Source organism: Lepisosteus oculatus, chromosome 19, assembly GCF_040954835.1.
Source record: "Lepisosteus oculatus isolate fLepOcu1 chromosome 19, fLepOcu1.hap2, whole genome shotgun sequence".
NCBI lineage: Eukaryota > Metazoa > Chordata > Actinopteri > Semionotiformes > Lepisosteidae > Lepisosteus > Lepisosteus oculatus.
Genome location: NC_090714.1, coordinates 9,789,474 through 9,810,341, shown reverse-complemented (window position 1 = coordinate 9,810,341; position 20,868 = coordinate 9,789,474). Strand labels below are relative to the sequence as shown.

The 20,868-nt window shown below is 37.0% G+C and overlaps 1 protein-coding gene across 3 annotated transcripts in view; it reads right to left on the bottom strand.

Annotated features, from left to right (window-relative positions):
• sdk1a (sidekick cell adhesion molecule 1a) overlaps positions 1-20,868 on the bottom strand; it is a 464,366-nt gene that overhangs the window by 72,499 nt on the left and 370,999 nt on the right. For all 3 annotated transcript variants that reach the window (XM_015360500.2, XM_006637238.3, XM_015360501.2), the window contains 4 exons: positions 18,755-18,936; positions 4,944-5,059; positions 2,970-3,165; positions 368-466 (listed from right to left, as the gene is read on the bottom strand). In XM_015360500.2, coding sequence (XP_015215986.2) covers positions 368-466; positions 2,970-3,165; positions 4,944-5,059; positions 18,755-18,936 — 593 coding nt within the window. The remainder of the gene's footprint in view (positions 1-367; positions 467-2,969; positions 3,166-4,943; positions 5,060-18,754; positions 18,937-20,868) is intronic.

Sequence of the window (20,868 nt, the reverse complement as noted above, 5' to 3'; positions counted from 1 at the left end):
CTACACATTTCTGGTGGTGGAGGGAAACCCCAATTCTGTAAAGTACATTGAGGGGAGTGTCCAGAAAAGCACTATAAAATATTATTATGAAAAACTAGTAGACCAGTAGAATTTTGCAAGCCAGTCTCCAGTTTCCAGTTTCTGTTTTGTTGACACTCCCACTATACTCTGATGCCACTCTGCCAAATGTGGGAAGTCCCAGTCTCTGTCAGGTAGTGCCATGATCCAGGCTTGAACCTGCACCATGGAGCTCAATCGGTACTGTAATACAGCATCTTTGCTGGATGCGCCATGGGAGATAAAATTATTTTCTTGTGTGAAACTACAGGAGCCACTCATAAGACAACCGCCTCAGGTTTTTTTTTACCAGTGATGATCCCATTCTTATTTTCAGGCTCCTGCCAGCTCACTCGTAGAGAAGTGTCCAGGATCTCTGTAAAGCTCAGGTGACCCACTGCTCCTGGCTCTGGGAAACACAAATGAAAAAAAAAAGAAAGAAATACTAATTAAACCCAGTCGACTGTGAAAGAAGAAAAACTTGTGCCCTCGGTAGGCTCTTAGAACAGGCTTTTTTTTTTACAAAAACAAGATATTTGAGATACATCACCGACAATATTGATTTCACGGAAAAGGAAACCTGCTGGCAGAGGGAGAGCAATGAATTTATAAATATCCCTGTTTATGAAATGAAACATCCATATATTTGTTATAAGTTGTAATTCACTGAACAGGGGGAGAGAGAGAGTTCTGGAGACAGACAGGACATATATTATTGCATTTCATCTGTCTGTTGCTGTTTCCTTGAGAGGCAAGCAGTAGATCACTGCTACAAAACAGTTGACTCTAGCTGAATGCACAGTGTCATACTGGATGGCTACTGTATCTATAGCACAAGTAATTGGATTTCTAGCACTGTAATTCACTACCTTGCAGTACTTACATGTACTGAAAATACATAGTCTCAACATGTTGACCGTATCCACCTTATTTTATTGAACCTGACAAGAAGGTGATTCAACTGAGAGGTTCAAAAGCTGAAAATTATTCAGAGCTTGGGTTGGACCCTAAAGACCACAGATCACTCTTCTGAACCTTTACAATACCATTAACCAACAACAAACAGGATTCCCAAATGCTGACTTACAAAAGGGCCCTGCGCTTTTGGAGTTGTGTTAAGTTGAAGTCACTAATGACATTCTTGGCTTACAGCCCAATGATTACCCCTGTGACTTGCAAATCTGTTACGAGCTTGTAGTGCAAAAGGTTAGGGCCCCAACTGTCCTCTCTGCTCCACCTTAGCTTTGAGGTTGGCGCTGTGGGAATTCAGTGCAAAAAAAAAGCATGAATAGCCCATTAGAGATCCAACCAGTGTCTGTTGTCTTCATCAGTCCTTTGCTCGCGAAATGATTCTACTGGTTAATCTGATGAAACCTGACAAAACTAGGTGACACATAAAAAAACAAAAGCTGATTCTGATGTGAAAAAAAAGTTTAGAAGTTTGTGAAACATAAGAATGTCTTGCAGATTTTACTCAATAGAGAAATAGAGAGATCTTACTGTTCTTTGCTCGGTGTTCTAGGATTTTCTCAGTTGTTTTAAGAAATGGAGTTGTGAGAAATCATTCAATATCCACTCATTTTTTATCTCTAAAACAGATGTTTTAACTTTTTGATTTCATTGTTCTGCACCAGTGTTAAAAAAACATTTTGCAAGGAAAAAGGATCAAGTGTTTTTGTAATATTAACATTTATCTATATGCAATACATAATCAATTAAATTCAAAGGAACATATTATACAATTTTAAACTTTGGACTTCTCTAAATTCTGGAGTTTTAAAAATCCATTCTATTCATTTAAAACTACTGTACTGTTCTTTAAAGTTAATTTATTTTATTCAGAAGCTGATCAGCACTACAGCACAACAATGTGTGATTTAGGATTAACAGTTAAAACACATGAATCAAAACAGTCAGTATCAATTTGACGTTTGTTAGGAATGCAGAAACCCATGGTGAAGTTATGTTGTGATATTTTAAGCACTGCTGAGTTTAGCAAATGTTACCTTGTATCTTGACTTGTAAGACCTTATCATTACAGTTGCACATTCGAATTAAAATGTCTTTTTTAGCCAGATAAGACTTCATGGCTGTCAGGTAACGGCATGTGGAATTAGGAACTTAACATCGCTATAGTTATCTCTCATTCACACATTTGTCTTCCTTTAGAATACGCTGTACATTCAAATCAGATACACCACAGAGTGGTTTATCATGGCCTCATCATATTACCGATACACAGATTGTATGAGAATGGAGACAGCTAATCACTAGTTTGGCTAGCTTTAACATAGAAATTGAACATTCTTTTATGTTCATCACATTTCTCTGCACTAATGTTAATTTGTAATTCTTACTATATTAACATCATTTTAAAATATAAAGAGTACTCCTTTTCTGTGCTATGCTAGAGGGAAAAAAAGATATGTGAGTGTAGCTGAAAGCAACAAAAAGCACAAGAAAACTCAAAACACAGAGGCACGTTTAAAACAGCATTCTGTTTACAGTAAAGGATCAAGTAATAGGTTTATTCCATGCTGAAAAAAAGAAGAAAGAGAACACAACGTTTCGGCTGTGGAGCCTTCTTCAGGTGTCAGTTTCTTCTGTTTACAGTGCTACCAGAGAACCCTAAAAACAGAATCCATATATTTTAAATACATATATTAATTTATATGGCTTGTGCTTTTATCCAGAGAAACCAGTATTTGCATTCAGCATATGACTGAAAGAATGTGAAGGACCTTGCTCAAAGTCTTAACAGCAGGGCCGCACTCAGGATCTGAATCCTCGACCTCTCTACCCCCGTGAAACATAAAAAAACCCATTATCATTGTCAGACAAGTTTTTCTTGTTCTACCGTTCTCTTTTCACAGTCAATAAGAAGTTTTGATTAAGAAATGTCTGACACTTACTGTCTTCATGTGTCTGCACAAGCTGTGGGGAGCTGCTGGGCCCGTCTCCTGGTGTTGTGAAGCACAGCACAGATGTCAGGTAACGGGTAAACTTCCGTAGCCCGCTAATATATCCAACATGGCGGGCCCCATGGAAATCAGGAGTGATTGTTACTATAGCAACAGTTTCAGGTGAATGCTCCGGCCATGCTAGGAGCTGAAAAAAAGAGTAATCATACAAATGTGTATAATGTAGATTAATTCATTTTATGTATTAAATGTATGTAGCCAAACAACAGAAAATTTTTTAACACAAATTCCTTTATAAACTGAATTGTTTGTTTTGAAGAAAAAAATAAATACTTCTATATTGTATAACTTTCTTTTGATAGAAAAATAGGTCAAAAAGTAGGACTTTGAAAAGACAGAGACATTCAGTGGCTTCAGTTGCATGAAATAAAAATTACGATTTTGGACAGTAACACTGGAGAGTTTGATACAGAAAGTGAAATGTCTGTTACAAACGAATGTAAAGAACAGAAATGGATCTGTTCTGCTTTATGGCTGTTCGGCATTCTCTTGTCCAAATGCCTTTGTTATGACTGAGTGATGGATGGTATATCACATTATTTCATCCGGAAAACTGTTTCATTCGCTAAGAAGCTCAAGCTTGTTTACAAATTGACTTTCTAGCAGGATTGGCCTACCATCCAATAGAACGCTTGTATGAACTAAAGATAGCAGTTCACAAGCACAAGCTGCATAATCTGAAGGTGCTGGAGAAGGTCTGCTGTAGGAATTTTTAAAATACCTACTGAATAGTGCTCAAACGTATTACAAGGACACAATAAGCACTTTTTCTAGCTTACTTAACATTAAAAATTTAACAAACACTGATCGCGAGGTGAGAATAATATTGAACACAAGTAAAAAAATAACTCATATCAATTTTCTTTGGAAACCACAGGGAAATATTATCAACTATTTTCAGCTGAATACCAATGCTGCCAAGAGCTTCACTGTAGGTTACATTGTACAACTGTCAAAAATAATTTCTACACAGAGATTTTCTTTAGGTCACAGCTGAAGCTGTCAGTATAGGGTAAACTCAGGGAGTACATGGAAACTGGCACAAAAACTTATCTGTGTGAATACCATGTAGAAGCAATTCCACACATGTAGTAAAAATGCTTCCCAGAATATCATTAGTGAATTAATTTTACAACAACTGTCAGTGCTGTTTTTCAATGACAAAAATAAAATAACATTTCAAACAACAACATAACCCATAAGATAACTGGCTTAGATCCTTTTACAAATCAATGAAAGGTACTTCTGCCATAAGAAGAAAGAAACATCAATTAAGCCAGCTAAGCAAAAAAAAGACTTTCTTTGACTTCAGTATGCTCCTAGAGTAACTGAAACTTCAATTTAGGCTTGCAGGCTCCAATTCTTCATGTGTCAAATTTCTAAGTTTACCTTTAGCATGCCTACCAGATCTGGATGATACTGAATCTCCATTAGCTTCAATTTGAATCTACCCGACACTGAGAAATAGCCCAAAGCTCTGCTGCCTTGTATTTTTATAGTGTCAGGTCTAAGAAGCTTAACAGAGTCTGGCCAGGCTAGCACTTGAGTCTCCTTAAAGAATAGAAGTGTTGAAAATCCAATGCTGCAAATTAGGCTTGGTGTTTAAAAATGTCCTCAGGTGGTGTTATAGGTGCAAAGGTTGATGGGACAGATTTTCCAATTGAAATTGTGAACAACAAATCTGACTTAACTCCAGTCTAGAGTTAGAGGCATTGTTGGCAGCTAAAATGTATTGAAGAAAAGTTTGACCTATGCTCATTGGCTCAAATCCATCTTGATTAAATGAAAACAAGCAAAAATGAAAGCAAAACCTAAAACCAAAACCTAGTCAGACAAATTGCTAGGCATCACCTGATTTTTAGTGAACAGTCAACTGAAATACTGTATGGTATTGAGACAGCTTACCTTGTAACCTTGATTGATCCCATTAATAAACTGTTGCGGGGGAGGAGTCCAGAAGAACTTCACAGTGGTTGAGTTTATGGCCTCTGCCTCAACATCCTGAGGTGGGGCTGTAGGTACTAAGGACAGACAGGGGAAAAATAAGTCAATGCCACGTGGAAAACTGCAACTGTACCAGTATGATGGATAAAACAAAAAAGGTCAAATGTTTCCTTTTAATAACATTCATGTTTCGAAATAACTTTGTAATTGTGTGATGCCTGGTGATATTTGGATTTTTGGTCTCATTCAACTGTTAGTGATTTTATTTCAGGTAGCTGAAGAGTGATCCAGTAGTATTCAGTGATGTCTCTCTTTTTTATCTAGAACACTGGCAAGCACAGCAGTGATGTGAAACTGTGCAACATAACTAGAGGTTAATTTATATCCTTCTATCAAATCTGGGTGCAATGTGATCAAGAAATGTTTTCACCATATATAATGGATTTTCATAAAAAACAACTGTCATAGAAAAAGAAAAATGGTTATGCACTTTTTACATCACGCTCCACAATGTTTTTTTTAAAAATGTTCTGAACTGGGAGGAGATGCACAAAGTCAAACACAAAGCTTCTTCAGGACACTCTTCAGTCTGCTGTGTGTGACAGCCACTGCAATCTGATGTATCGCTCTATGCCAAGTGAGTTGAGCTCTAACGGCCCCATTCCAGTATCCACTGCATTCAACTAAAAACAAATCGGACTCACACGTTACTTGGAAGTATAAAAAACCTGTCACAGTGATTGAGAGATACCCTTCAGTAGAATACTAAAGATGTTAATTATCAAGGCCCACTCAAGTAACACACCCCTTTTCCTCCACACTCCTCATATGTTAATTGACAGCTGTGTGATTCTGAGCCAGTAATGTGAAGTGACTTGTACACTCCCCTACAGAATTACAGTGAAAGGTGTTAGCTTGGCTTCATTCTAAAATAGGCCTCCTGACTTCATGCATTCCACTTTAACCACTGGGCCACACGGAGTTCCCCAAGGTAAATGTGCTACTTTAATATGATCTTCTTTAGTACACTTTTGCCATTGGGAGTGAGCATGTCAAAGCAATTTCAGTGAATCCTTTCTTTAACCTTTAGATGTCATTCGTGGAAGCAGAGAGCCAAAATAACAGTTGATTCAAGTCCCTGATGGCACACAGCTACAAACTACTGGAAATAATTGCATACATGACAATGAAGAGTTTTAACTTCTCACTTATGTACAGTATATGCATAAAAAAAGAGAGCCTTTAGGAGGGGGGATAAGGAAGAGCTCAAGCGCGTACAGAGGGAGCTAAAGCAGAAGTTAAGAGAGAGCAAGGACGCCTACAGGAGGAAGGTAGAGGACAAGCTGCAAAGGAATAGGGTGAGGGATGTATGGAGCTGCATGTGAGAGATCACTGGCTTCAAACAGGCTGGGGGTGCAACAGAGGGGAACCTGGAGATGGCCAACGAGTTGAACCAGTTCTTTAACAGGTTTGATTTTGGGTCCTCTGTGGCTCAACACCCATCCCCCCACAGCCCCTAACCCTCCACAGCTGCGACTGCCCAACACCTCCTCCATCCCTCCACAACCATGGCCGCCTACAGCTACAACCCCCGACAGCTACTCACCCACCCATCCCCCGCAGCTGCCACTGTCCAACACCTCCCCCATTAACACCTGCAGCACTGAAAGCGCTATGAGCACCATCCCCCAGGCCAGGCTGACCATCACGGCTGACCAGGTGAAGAAGGAGCTGAAGAGGTTTCACCAGGGTAAGGCCACAGGACCAGCTAACATCTGTCCCAGGGTTCTGAGGGCCTGTGCTGATCAGCTGAGCGGAGTGCTCCAGCGACTGTTCAACCTGAGCCTGCGCTTGGAGAGAGTCCCGGTGCTCTGGAAGACATCATGCCTGGTCCCAGTATCAAAGAAAGGGCCCCCCTCTGTCCTCAACGACTACAGACCAGTTGCACTGACTTCACACGTCATGAAGACACTGGAGAGGCTGTTCTTATCCCACCTGAGACCCCTGGTCAGCTCATCACTGGACACCCTACAGTTCGCCTACCAGCGCAGTGTTGGTGTGGAGGATGCGATCATCTACATGCTGCAAAGGGCCTACTCACACCTGGACAGGGCTGGCAACACTGTAAGGATCATGTTTTTCGACTTCTCCAGTGCCTTCAATACCATCCAGCGCTTACTTCTAAGGAGGAAGCTGGAGGAGATGCAAGTCGATGCCTCCATGAACTCGTGGATCACCGACTACCTGACAGGCAGACTACAGCCTGTGAGACTTCAGAACTGTGTGTCTGAACAGGTAGTGAGTAACACAGGGGCACCTCAAGGGACAGTTCTTTCTCCATTCCTCTTCACCCTCTATACTTCAGACTTTAAGTACAACTCAAAGTCATGCCACCTGCCGAAGTTCTCAGATGACTCTGCAATTGTGGGATGTATCAAGGGTGAGGAGGAGGAGGAGTACAGAGGACTGGTCAGCAGCTTTGTGGAGTGGTGTGGGGTGAACCACTTGGAATTGAATGTAACAAAGACAAAGGAACTGGTGGTAGATTTCAGGAGGAAAAAGGTCAAACCTACTCCTGTCTACATCCATGGGAGTGGCGTGGAGATGGTGGACTCGTACAAGTACCTGGGAGTGCACATCGATGATAGACTGGAATGGTGTAAGAACATCGAGGCCATATATAAGAAGGGACAGAGCCGACTTTACTTCTTGAGGAGGCTCAGGTCCTTCAATGCATGTAGTAAAATGCTAATTATGTTCTATCAGTCGGTGGCAGCGAGCGCCATTTTCTACGCAGTGGTATGCTGGGGCCCTGGGATTAGAGCAGTGGATTCTAAGACTGAACAAGCTCATCAGGAGAGCAAGCTCTGTCATTGGGTCTGGCCTGGACCCCCTGGAGGTAGTGGCTGAGAGGAGAATGGTGTCCAAACTAGAGGCCATCATGGATAACATCTTCCATTCCCTCTATGACAGAAATGAAGAGCACGTTCAGCAATAGACTGATTCATCCATGGTGCGACAGGGAGCGCTACAGGAGGTCATTCTTGCCTTCTGCCATAAGACTGTACAACGCATCCACCTCGCGTCTGGGCAGAGGCAACATTGACAGTGACCTGTTTCTGGACTGAATGCATCTACACATCTACTGCTACATCTGTTCTCTTTCTTTTCTTTTCCCCATTTACAACCGTTTTTTGTGCAATAAATGCCAGGGACCCGTGCAATACATTTATATTTATATCTATATCTATATTTACATCTATATTTATATTCATATGTGTGATATGATTTTTCTGCGTACTGTTCTGTTCTAGTTTGTTCTTTGTGTGTCCGGACTGTGAGTAGCTCTTTTAGTGCACCCCTCACCGTACTGATTGTAGATTGTATTGTATGTATTGTACTATTATTATTATTGTATCATTCGTTACACTGTGGCTGTGTTGTCTGTGTAAAGCTGCTGTTGCACTGCCATTTCCCTCACGGGATCAATAAAGTATCTGTCTATCTAAATGAAAAATGATCTTTTTTAATTTGGAATGACAGTATGGGTTATTACTAGCCATATACAATTACTTGTATTAGGAATTTGTCTTTTCGCATACTCCAACTTGCTCTCCATGAGACACACAGACAGGGAGAGAAGCTATTTATACGGTACCCCTTGAGCAGTTGGGGTTAAGGGCTTTGCTCAGGGGCCAAAGGAGTAGGATTCCTCTGCTCAAGATATGAACAGGCAACCTTCCAGTCACAGACGCAGATCCTTAGCCACAGAGCCACCGCACTGCCCCAATCTTACAATCTCATTTATATGTCACAATGAAAAGAATGAGAACAGTATTCTCTTTTCTCACACCTGCATCTGTAAGAGTCAATTGGCATTTTTTGCTCTCTGAATCCAACAGAAACATACTGTACGTGTGCAGTAGCACTATTTGGAAGAGTAATGTGGATCTGACTGGCAACAGAACAAACTGACAGAGTTATGTTAATTTAGCCAGACAGGCAAGTGGGCACATATGGGATCCTACATCGGGAATCCCAATCACACCTTACTAATATCATAGTTTAGGCTTGAACCAGTGATGTCTGGACTATAGGACTCAACCCATACATTGTTTTCAGTGTCTTTAATGGTTGCCACACACTGGTGTTAATACAAGTACTATCTGAGCACATTTTCAGAGGTGACTGATAAGGGATAACAGCTGTGAACCTGTGTACATTAATAACAGATTCAAGTCACAGGGGTGCCACAGAATTAAATTAAAGAAGAACTGTTAAGAACCTAAGATGATGTAACTGAAATGGCAGTAGCTAGATCTGACAAGAAGTACGGTCTTACTGCTTTGGCATTAAAAATTCAGGAAAACTGATAAAAAAATCTTTCCAAAGTAAACACTGATAGCATGCAAAGCTGGATTAGTTGAAATTGCAGCACCTCTGCTGAAGAGCACAGATTTCTGTGATAAATGAAGTGTTCTCTCCCCTTGCCAGTGGCTCAAAGCATCAGAGGACTGATGTCTGCGCAGATTTCAATCCAGACTAAGAATTATATCTCAACAATGCTTATTGGATTTACCATTTTATTTAGCTAACTTCAATATACTTTAGATGTGGTGAGAGCTTGCTTATACACAAAATCAGATGAATTCCATAAAAAGTGTATGTTTGGAAAATAATCCTAAATGAAACATCACAGTTCAAAACACATAATATAATATTACTGCTGTCTCACTACAGTGATTTTGATTTATTTTCTTGCCTCCATTAAATATAATTTCTGGTAAATAAAATTAAAAAAATATTATTGCTAATTACATCATCTGGAGTTTGCTCTATACAGCTCACAGTTTTACATGCACTTTCATAAGGTCATTCAAATATTATGTACTTAGATATAAAATAAATTTAGGTCCCTGGACATCAGAGCTGGAGAGTTATGAAGGGAGCAATTTAAACTGATATGTGGTCAAAAATATGACACAGAGGCAATCTGTGTCAAAAGAAGGGAATTTAACACTTATTTTGGTAAGTAATTGCTTTCATCCGGGCCTCATGAAGATGCAGAAACAGTGGGCATTTACTTTCTTTCCTTTCTTATGTGAAACGGCAGGCATGATGCATTTAAAAACACTGTCACACAGAAGTACACTGTGGTTTATCCTCACAACAGGCCATTCTTATCTAAAGCAGATTTTTAATCTTCTTATTTTATTTGCAAGGAAAGTACATTTCAGGCTTTGATAGAAGCACATGGGAAATAAAGAATTAAACACATAATACATTATGTATTATGGTGCATATCCATCTCCACGTTTACTATCTAAAATAACATTCACAACTGGACACAAATTTGATGACAAAAGTATCCTTCCACACTGCCAGTTTGGAGTTTGGTTTCACAAAGGGCATACAGCACATCCCCAAAATACTGATTAACCATAATATTGTAACTAACCATGACAATTCCAAAACATGTTTGGCCAACTCAAACCAGATAAAAGCCAAAAACGGGTCTTCTGACTTTATAAACATTACTGATAATATTTCTATGAAGACTGCATGGTCTTCATAACATGCTTATGAATAACACGCTTATACAAATGATATGGGTATTACTGGTAATGCCTATTTCAATTTAAACATTCTTACTGATAACACAAAATGTGATTGTGCTGTATTTCAATGCTTGGGTTGCTCTGGATATCTAATCTGTAATCCAGCTGCAATTGTACACAAAAAATTACAGTAAGTGGTGTTTATTAGCAAACAAATTTACCAACAACCTTTAAAAGTCAAGATTTTCAAACTTTCAAACTAGTTGAAATTATCATGTCAAAGCAATATCACACAAACACAAAGTAATGTCTTCTTGTCTTACACAGATGGAAGATACTGTGAAGAACAGTGATTTTAGCTGAAAGGGATGAATTTTTGAGTAAATAACCAATTCCAAGGCGATCCAAGAAAGGAAAACTCCTTGGTGAACTGGTTAATTGACCTTTCCTAATGCGTCCTTGTATCAGTGGATAGGCTACACGTGGATGAGGAATTATATTGCAACAAAAACATCAACTCCTTGGCTATTCTACACTAGATTCTTACTCACTTTAATAGAATGCTATCAACTAAATGTGAAACGTGAACATCACCCATTAGTCAAAGCTCTTGCAGTCAATTGAGCTACAGTATGTGTCATGATCGTTATCCCTCCTCTAGAGGGCGCTCCGACTCTTATGTGTTAATTTCATTATCACATTCACCTGCCCCTTGTTCTGTTCTTTATTTAAACCCGATGTTCCGGTAGCTCGGGGCTCTGCATTGGAAGACAGACGCCTGGAGGCCCACCTAACATCAAGTCGCCCTACATCAGCGGCTTGAGGGCATAGGCTTCAGATCGGCCTCCTGATTTAGCTGAGTCAGGGACTCGGAGCGCCTGGCCTCGTCAGTCTATTTAAACCTCCTGTTCCTGTTCCGGATCCCGCTCTGAATTTTAACCCTGTTTTGTCTTGGACGGATCACCTGGCTTTGGATTTTGGCCTGCGTTTTGGACTTCCCTGGACTTGTTTGCCTGCGCTCCCCCCTTGCACCTGATCACTGTCAGCACGGCCCCCTGTTCGCCATCCCTTCCTTTCCTAATTGTGTTTTCCCCATAGTCCTTTTCCAGTCACTTCCGGATTATATAATTTGCACAGGGTCCGAAACTATTTACTACATGGAGTCAGGACCGGCTCCCGTGACAGTATGTGCCTGACTAATTAAAGTTTAGCTTCCTCTCAGTGCCTCACTTGTGCTTACAGTATGTTATGTTATACCTTGTATCCATGTAGGTACATACTGTATAGTAGTATATAGACAATATATATAGACTATTATATGCAACTGTTTGTTTTTTCTGGACTTTTCTGTTGCTTGGGTGTAAGATTAACAAAAGGATAAAGAAAAGGAGAGAAATGTTGTCACCCAGTCCTTTGGAAGTAATATTTTGCATGGTAATGCCATTAGATACTGTATGTGGATTGAAAAGACTAACAATGACAATAATAAATGATGGTGGCAATGTTGATGATAGCTTAGTTTAAGAATGTTTAATGTACACTATGATGTACATAACAGAGACTGCGGATATAGTATAACATGTATAGTTACAGGTTTAGGTGAACGTAAACACTTCCAGGTTCAAAGCAGAGAGGACGTTTGTTGAGATGTGGGGGACCCTAGATCAGAATTCATTGTAAAGTTTACCTTGATATACCTAGGTAAATTGCTGGTTAATGATTGTTAATGAGCAGTACAGAAACTCACAATATAAGATCACACTAAGAACAAGGAGAGGGGAACAACAATAAGCAGGGAAGAACAAGGAGAGGAGAGAGACAAGAAAGAAGTCAGGAGAAATTGGAACTTGAAGCTTGCGCTAGGCGAGAGTCCCTACTTCATGATTATCCAAACAAAACCTGACTGGAGCTAAGTATTTGAACCTTGCTAGAGAGAGATTGTTATTCTATGTGTTGGGGAATGTGGGCTGCCTGGGTAAAAGATACCTCAGTTAGAAATGTCTTTCCTGCTTATCGTTCATTTTTAGGATAGGGTGATAGGCTCCCATTTATTTTGAAGAATCCTGGGAGAGATTCAACTGCAGGTCGTATTGCGTTCCTTTAGGAAGGTAGCTTATTTCTAATTTGGCCTCTGTAGATATTAAGAGTTTCATACTTAGTAGGAGTCTGGAGGTTTTACAGGGTGATTAGAATGTGAGGCCTCTGAAACGTCTTGTCTGTAATTACTCTACATAGAGTAACTTGTGTGTTGTTTGTTTTTGTTGTGTGTAGTGCAGTTTGTATGTTGTCATTGTAATAAATATTTTTTGACCAAGTGTACTTGGCTTTCTATTTAAATGAATAAAAAAGTACATCTGATTAATAAATCCTCAATAATGGAACCTGCAGGACACTTTATCATTATTAATGTGTCCATCAACAATAGCTGCTTGACCCTTGCAAACATTTATGGCCCAAACAATGATGACACCGCAGTTTTCCATAACTATTTTCACATTTAACAGATTATTCCAAATGGCCAATTATCACTGGAAGTGACTTTAACACAGTCATCAATCCTATCCTTGATTTATAAAACACCTCTCCTAATCCCAGAATTTGGCATTCTTCCAAGACAATCAAAGAAAAAATGAATTGATTTTGGCCTTGGTGGCAGTAAGAAACTGTAAAACTCTTCAAGAAGAGAAAATTCCTAGTTCTCACCTCCACATGATATTCATAAACTGGCTGCTAACTCTATACCTGATATATCCAAAACAAAATTTAACCCAATTATCATTTCAGACCATGTACTGTACTTATAAGCTTCAATTTTTATACATATGCGGCCACTTATGTTTAGAATGCACATTAATCCTCATTACCAACAGAAGTATTACAGCAGAAGTATAACATCTCTGAACACCATACTGTATATAGCTGGTAGTGGTAGCTAAAAATAAAAAAGTGCACAATGGTATTCCGCCTTCTTCATAAATATTTTGTGCATCAAAGTTTTTTACTTGGTTACTTTCTGTGGTTATTTTTGAAAAGTTTCATTCTAACTATAAAACATTTACATATTTTACAAAACAATATAATGTTATAACCTTATCTATAAATACTTAATATTGTTGTTAAAAAATTGTAGTACTTTTTAAATTAAAAAAAATATGAGGGAATATTAATAGCCATGTAATCATGTAATTCCATGTAATCATGGAATCATGTAGCTGAAGGGAAATTTTGGTAGCTAAAAATAAAAATAACTGAAGTTTAATGTCGTCTCTACTGAAAAATAATACACTCATACCCCGGTATCCAAACCTAATTTGTTCCTGAAAATCTGTTTTGAAAGCGGGAGATCCTAAATCAAAAATAAAAATTCAATTACTTCTTATGGGGAAATTCTACTGTTTCAAACCGAAAACAAGTTCACTCAAAAACCACCGTAAACATATAATACCATACAGACCATTATAGCAAGCTTAGTGAACAACGCAGTTCTACTCAAATAAGCCAACTGTAGCTGTAAAATAATTAATTATATCATATTTAAATTTTTCATTCTTTTGTAATAGATTGCTATCCAAGCGATCAGCTAGAATGACGTGCATACTGTTGTTGACTATGATGCTACATAATCTTATTGTCTCTTCTTTAGAGCCCATAATGAAAAGCAACTATGAAACAAACACAAAACTACAAAAACAAACTAACTACAAAAAAACACTTTGAAAATGAGAGTACAAGCTTTTGCTGTGATCATAAACAAAGGACTGCTGCCTCATGGTGTCTTTAACCATAATGCCTTGTGCCCGCACAGAAACAAACAGTTATTCAGTGGCACTGAATTTAAATATTTGTGGAACGTTCTCAGCCAAAGTCAGTCACTTTCGAATTTCAAAGTTTGGATTAGTGAAATTTCGTTCTTATAACAAATTACAAGGTACAAAATCTTCGTGTTCGGATTAGCTAAGATTCGTATACCGAACATTCTTATATGTGTAAACTATGTCTACTATATTTTTATAATCAAAATCCTAAACAAACAAAATCATTCTCTAAAAATTAAATCTAATTAATATGTATACTATATTTTATAGTTTTATTAATTTTATATATCACAGTATGTTAAATATTCACTTTACATTTACAATCTCTTAAGCCTGTAGCAGTAGTGGGGACATAGATATTAAACTAAGGAAGGGATACGGTAACTTCAGCCCCCACCTCACACCCCCAGGACAGACAGAAAACAAATCTGAGACATTAACTATCCAGTCATTGCAAAGGGTGCAGAGTCGCAGAGATGAGCATATTAGCAAGGTAATGTGTGGCTATGAACTGCAGCACTCATGAGTTCTGAAAAAAAAACTTTTTAAAATTATAACTGTAACAAATTACATAATGTTTCAATCATGACATTTCCAAAACATTCATCTTCTTAATTTATTAAGTATTCACACTCACATTAAAATATTTTTCTTAATTTAGTTTTAAAACAAAATTGTGTGGCTGGCAATGTATTCAATTTAAAGATCAAATAGCGGCATCACAATTATAAAACAGCATATCAAATTTAATAACATAGCAACATCACAGCAACATCACAGAATGATGCATACCCCGAAAAATAAGACACTACTGTATATCTTCTGAGCGAAATATGGAAGTTGTCACTGTTTGTACTGTTTATAGTGCAGGGGAACACTTCATGTGAAGGAGGGGCAGATTTGCAGGTGTAACTATTCCTGGGGTGCTTTCTGTGTAGAGTCTGCATGTTCTCTATGTGTTCACATGGCTTTCCTCCCATAGTCCAAAAACATTCTATATCCTACTGGGTGCTGTCCTAGTTTGCGCCAGTTTCTTGCCACAACTCTGTACTGGATAAAACGGTTGGCAAAATAATTGTCTGGTGATTTTATAATTGTAAAAACGTTCCATTTAAAATACAATAAGGAAGATATTATCTTCAAAATGTATTTACTTAACTCCTACATATTTTTTTTAATATTACTGAAGTGTGTTTCTAATGTTGTTTTACAGATTTGTTATTAAGTGAATTTAGAGGAATGAATACACTTTAACTATTCCTATGTCCATTTTAATACAACTCTTATATCGGTACTACTAAAGCCAGATAAAAACCCACATTGTGCTCTATCTACCTTCCTCTTTTCTCATTAATATCAATATTAAAATTATAAGCAAGGCATAGCAAACAGAACAAGTCATCCCATCACTTACATATCCAGGTCAAACTAGATTGAAGTCAGAATATACTATCAATAACAAGAGTTGCCTAATCAATAAATATTTCATAACAAAACAAAATAAAGATGATATTTTTATAACTAGATGCAGAAAAGGTCTTTGACAGAGTAAACTGAAAACTTTTATTTGCTAATCTAGAAAATTTGGTTTTGGAGTATAATTTGTCCAGTGGATTAACATTACTTCACAACTTTACAAATCACCCATGGCAACTGTTTTCACCAATGACCTCACCTCACAAAGCTTTAGTTTGCACAGAAAGAATGTCCACTCTCTTGCTCTTTTTAATATTCACAGAAACATTTATAAAAGCAATTCATCCAAATAACAAAATACAGTATACAAATCCAATATATTCCATAAAATCAGTTTGTGCGAAGATCACATACTACTTTATCTACAAAATCCATCCAATTCACTTCCTGAAACAATCAGACTAATCAACATATTTTCAGAGATAGCTGACAACTCAATATACTGGACAAAAATTATTATATTACCTCTACCAAGTTGGAATACTGCAATTCTCAAACTGCCTGTGTCCATCACCTCAGGCAACCTCAAATACCTTGGAATCAATATCTCTCCCAACCTGTCAGAATTGCTTCATTTTAACTTCGACTCACTCTTGAAAAACATTGAAGACAATCTTAATCATTAGATGAACCTTCCATGAACTATTATTGGATGAATAGCATTAAATTAAAAGATAACCTAAAGTTAACTACTTATTCAAAAAGATTCCAATTAATACTAAAAATAACTGGCTCAGCTATCTGAAATCTAATCAAAATTAAGACTCTCTCATCACTAAATTTTACTGGAATAACATAAAACCTTAAATTGGCAGCATTACACAGAGAAAATACCTTCAATACTAAATATGTTGGATCCACTCAAACCAACAATATAATCCCTGTATTAAGAATGAACAAGTAGAAATCAGTGGAGAAATAATGATTAATGATTTACCCTTTCTCAGCAAATTCATAAGGCATCACACTCTTTTTAAAAACTGTAATTTCTATGATTCTTCAGGCGTGGTGGAAAATAAATTAAATCAATAATTTTACAATGACAACTTGTAAATACACAACAGTTTAGCTCAATTTTGCTTGTATGTATCTCTGTTAAAAATAATATTCAATAATAATAAAAACATATTAAAAATCCTCAAACATATTTCTCTAAAGAATCATTTTTCATTCAAATTTAGTAAATAAAGTAGGATTCTAGATCACATGGAAATGCAGTACCAGTATACTTTTGTCTACTGTATAAGTAGAAGGCTGTGGATCAGGGGCCTACAAAAAACTGGATTCTTCAATTTGCTGCAATAGACTGAGACTGGTTAGAAAAAGGAATCAAGCAGTGAGATTTTGTAGGAAATACAAACATCATTTAAAAAGCTGTAACTATACTATAAAAGAAGGTGTGTTACTAAAAAAAACTGCAAACTTCAAGTTAATACTGTTCCAGTTTGAAAGAAGGCCAAAAACAATGTTTGGGTCAGTTCAGATCATTATATCTTTAGAGAATAGAAATAGAGATGATTGTTTACCCCTTTGTTGCTTTATTTCCAACAATCTGCTCAATCAAGTCTTACATGAGGTTTCATTAATGAGGATAATAAGCACAAACTAATTTACCATACACAAACAAAAAATACACAAACTTTTACCATTTTTGAGTACTATATATTAAAAGGTAAGATTTTAACTACTTTACATAAAAAGAAACAAACCATTGACATTTATATACTGTATATGCAATACAAATAACATAATAAGGGCTGTGCATCATAACTGTATGTAAGCTATTCCTATTTCTCTTCTATCACAATATGTTAAATCCCTGAGATGATGAAATTTTAACCATCCTCTGCATCCTCTAATGTCCTCTACAACTTTTGACATTATTCCTTTTAGACCTGTTCAATGTTGTGATGACTATGAATATATCAGAATGTTAAACAAGACCACATTTTGAACCAAGGCTGAAAATGACAAGAAATCATAATTTCTTATTTGTTCAAGCATATTCACATTACTACTTCGAACACATGGACTATACAAGCCCAATATAAAATGGATAATGACTTATAGTTCCAGTAGAAACTGTGAAATATTTCACTTGTCAAAGATGCAAACAGCTATGCATTTTTAAAACAAATGAAATGATTGAATAATGCAAAGCATCATAACCTTGTAGCATGATTTTATTACCTTTTTGCAAATTCATACGTCTCAAAATACAATTTCAGAAGACAATAAAATCAAAAATGCCTTCCTAGCAGTTACCTTGTCAATAAGATGAAAGAAAAACAGTTTAATGTTATCAGCCTTTCCATATGGAGATATATTTGGACTTTTAGTAATCCTGAACCCATGATTGCCTTGGTTGTATTAAGAGCTTTCAACTCCATCATTCGTGCACTTTCACATAAAACAAATTAGATAAATTAATGGTCTCTATTCTCTGTTGCCCCGGAGTCAATAAATTTACTCTTCTTAAAAATAATCATTTAAATGGCCCATCAGGCTAGCAGTAAAATCTTCTAATGGTTTTTCCTGCTTCTGCTAAGTTTATTGCATTTGAAAAGCCACTCCAGTCAAAAACCCATGATTCATTATTAGAGACTGGGTCTGAGGCATCTAATGAGCTGACAATACGCTTTAACATATTTGTTTTGAACAATATTAACCTTAAAGTCAGAAGGTTATGGCTTTCACCATTCAGTCTACAGCAAGGGAATTCATGTATGTGTATATGCAGACCTTTGAGTAGGAACTTTGAATTTGGGGGGGGCACAGGTTCAAAGGAAAAGGAGCACATGTTGAATATAAATTTAGGCGTACAAAAAATGTCACCATGACACTTACGTTCCTCTCAATTATTTCTTGCACGATTTTATTTAGAAGAAACCTGTAAGCAAATCAAAAAGACTAAATCTCCTACCTCCCTGCAGCGTGTACTCTGTCACAGGAAGACTGAAGACTCCCAGGCCTGCTCCAGTATAAGCAGCCACCTGGATTTCATACTGCGTCCAGATGATGAGGTCCCTAATCAGGCAGTAGTTAATCTCAGGGCTGGTGATGTTCTTCTGCTGGTACTCACCAGGAAGGCCAGCAAGGCGATACCTAAAATCATGGAAATGAATCATGAGACAACAGCTGGCAATATCACTCCACTACTGATTAATTGCAATCCACTTCCATGAAAGCAATTAAGACTGAAAGTCTTTGGGCCAACTTTATGGCATACAACACAAGTCATGTAATCCAATTTGGAGATCCTGCTGTTTGAATGTTTGAATTTTAATAACCACAAAATGGAATTAAGTACCAATAATAAGGTCTATACTGAGAGATGCAGAAACACAATTACTGTAAAAATTAGGATTAAATTATTAAGTAATACTCAAAACAAAACGCAAACACTGTGTTTTTGTTTTACAAAACCAGACCTTGAACTTGTGAATCTCACTTTTTAGAATGGAAGTTTTAGAAAAACCTATAAACAGATATACAGAATATACATTACAATTCCCAACATTTAATGTCAAAACCTATAAACAGATATACAGAATATACATTACAATTCCCAACATTTAATGTCAAAACCTATAAACAGATATACAGAATATACATTACAATTCCCAACATTTAATGTCAGAGAAATTAATTCTTAATTTTCTGGTAAGTACCCAGCTAATTTAAAATCCACACAAGCATTGAGCAAAACAGTGTTACTTTTAACGAGCAACAGCAGAAGTCAAAGAGATGACTAATTCTGGAGCTTTTGCCAAAGGTACAGTTTGTTATTCAAAGAAATCTCTTTATGAATACTGTTAAGATATTAATTTAATCCAGAGTGTTACAGACATCTCTAATGGAATTATAAGAATTACTTAGGTATGTGTATATGGAAATTTTAAATGTTTCTTTTTAATTTTCTCCAAAGCTTTAATGACAAAGCAGCACTTTCCTGTTTTCACAGGCTTCAGAATCCTGTCACCTCAATTTACTACACTTTTGTAAGGGTGACAGGAGAGATTATGACCCCTAAAATAACAGGTGAAAATTTGACCATTTGATGACTAATAGATGCAATTCCCCTGAAAACATCTCTGAGCTTCTACAAATGGACCACCATGTGTATTGAAGAAAATATGAGAAAAACATATTTCAGCTCCAAAGTCCAAAGTTCCTTTTCACTCTCTTAAATTATTTCCCTTTTAGTTTCCAATTGTAACCCCATGTCCATGTTTCAATAGTGAGGGTGTAACAGTTCCCTGGGATAACCCCATATATATCTCTTAGGATCTTATATACTTAAATTAAATATCCTCACAATCGCCTTTGTTCTAAACTACACAGACGTAGTACCCTTACTCTGTATATGTATACCAGTAACTTATGATTTCTAAGGCTATAGTGACCAAACCTGATACTACAATTTCCTAAGTGGGATTTTACTAGTGCTTACTATTGTATTGTGTGTATAGTAAAGGTTTAGCAGAACACCCATGTATTTAAATTCCTTTCTATAAACCCAAGCCTTCTGTTAACTTTTGTAATTGCTTCCCCACATTGCCTCATTGAGGACACTGAAGAATTGAAACACCCAGATCACTTTTGTGATCCAGAATCATCCATGTTATATGTGTAGTGTACGTTCCTAAAGTTTAATCAGTGGGGATCTCTTTGACCTGACTGATGTTAAATATAATTTTTCCAAGTCATTGTTTAATTCTCTTGGCTTTTTTAATTCTTCTCTGCTGTAGACACTGAAAAAAACACCTTATGGACTTTTTTTGAAATCATTAAGCTCGGAGACATTAAACTCATTTGCTATATTAATACAAAGAGCTGAGAGAAGATTAAAACATCATAAAGCATCAAACATTACTTTGAGGTCTCAAAATGCTTGGATTAAAGCTTCAATCACTTCAGGTTTACCGTCAAACATTTGAACATGTAAGCTTGGAAGCACATTGATTGGTTTGTTTTTCTAACTCCTTACATTATTAATATATATGTAAATACATATTAAAACCAAATTGATGTAGT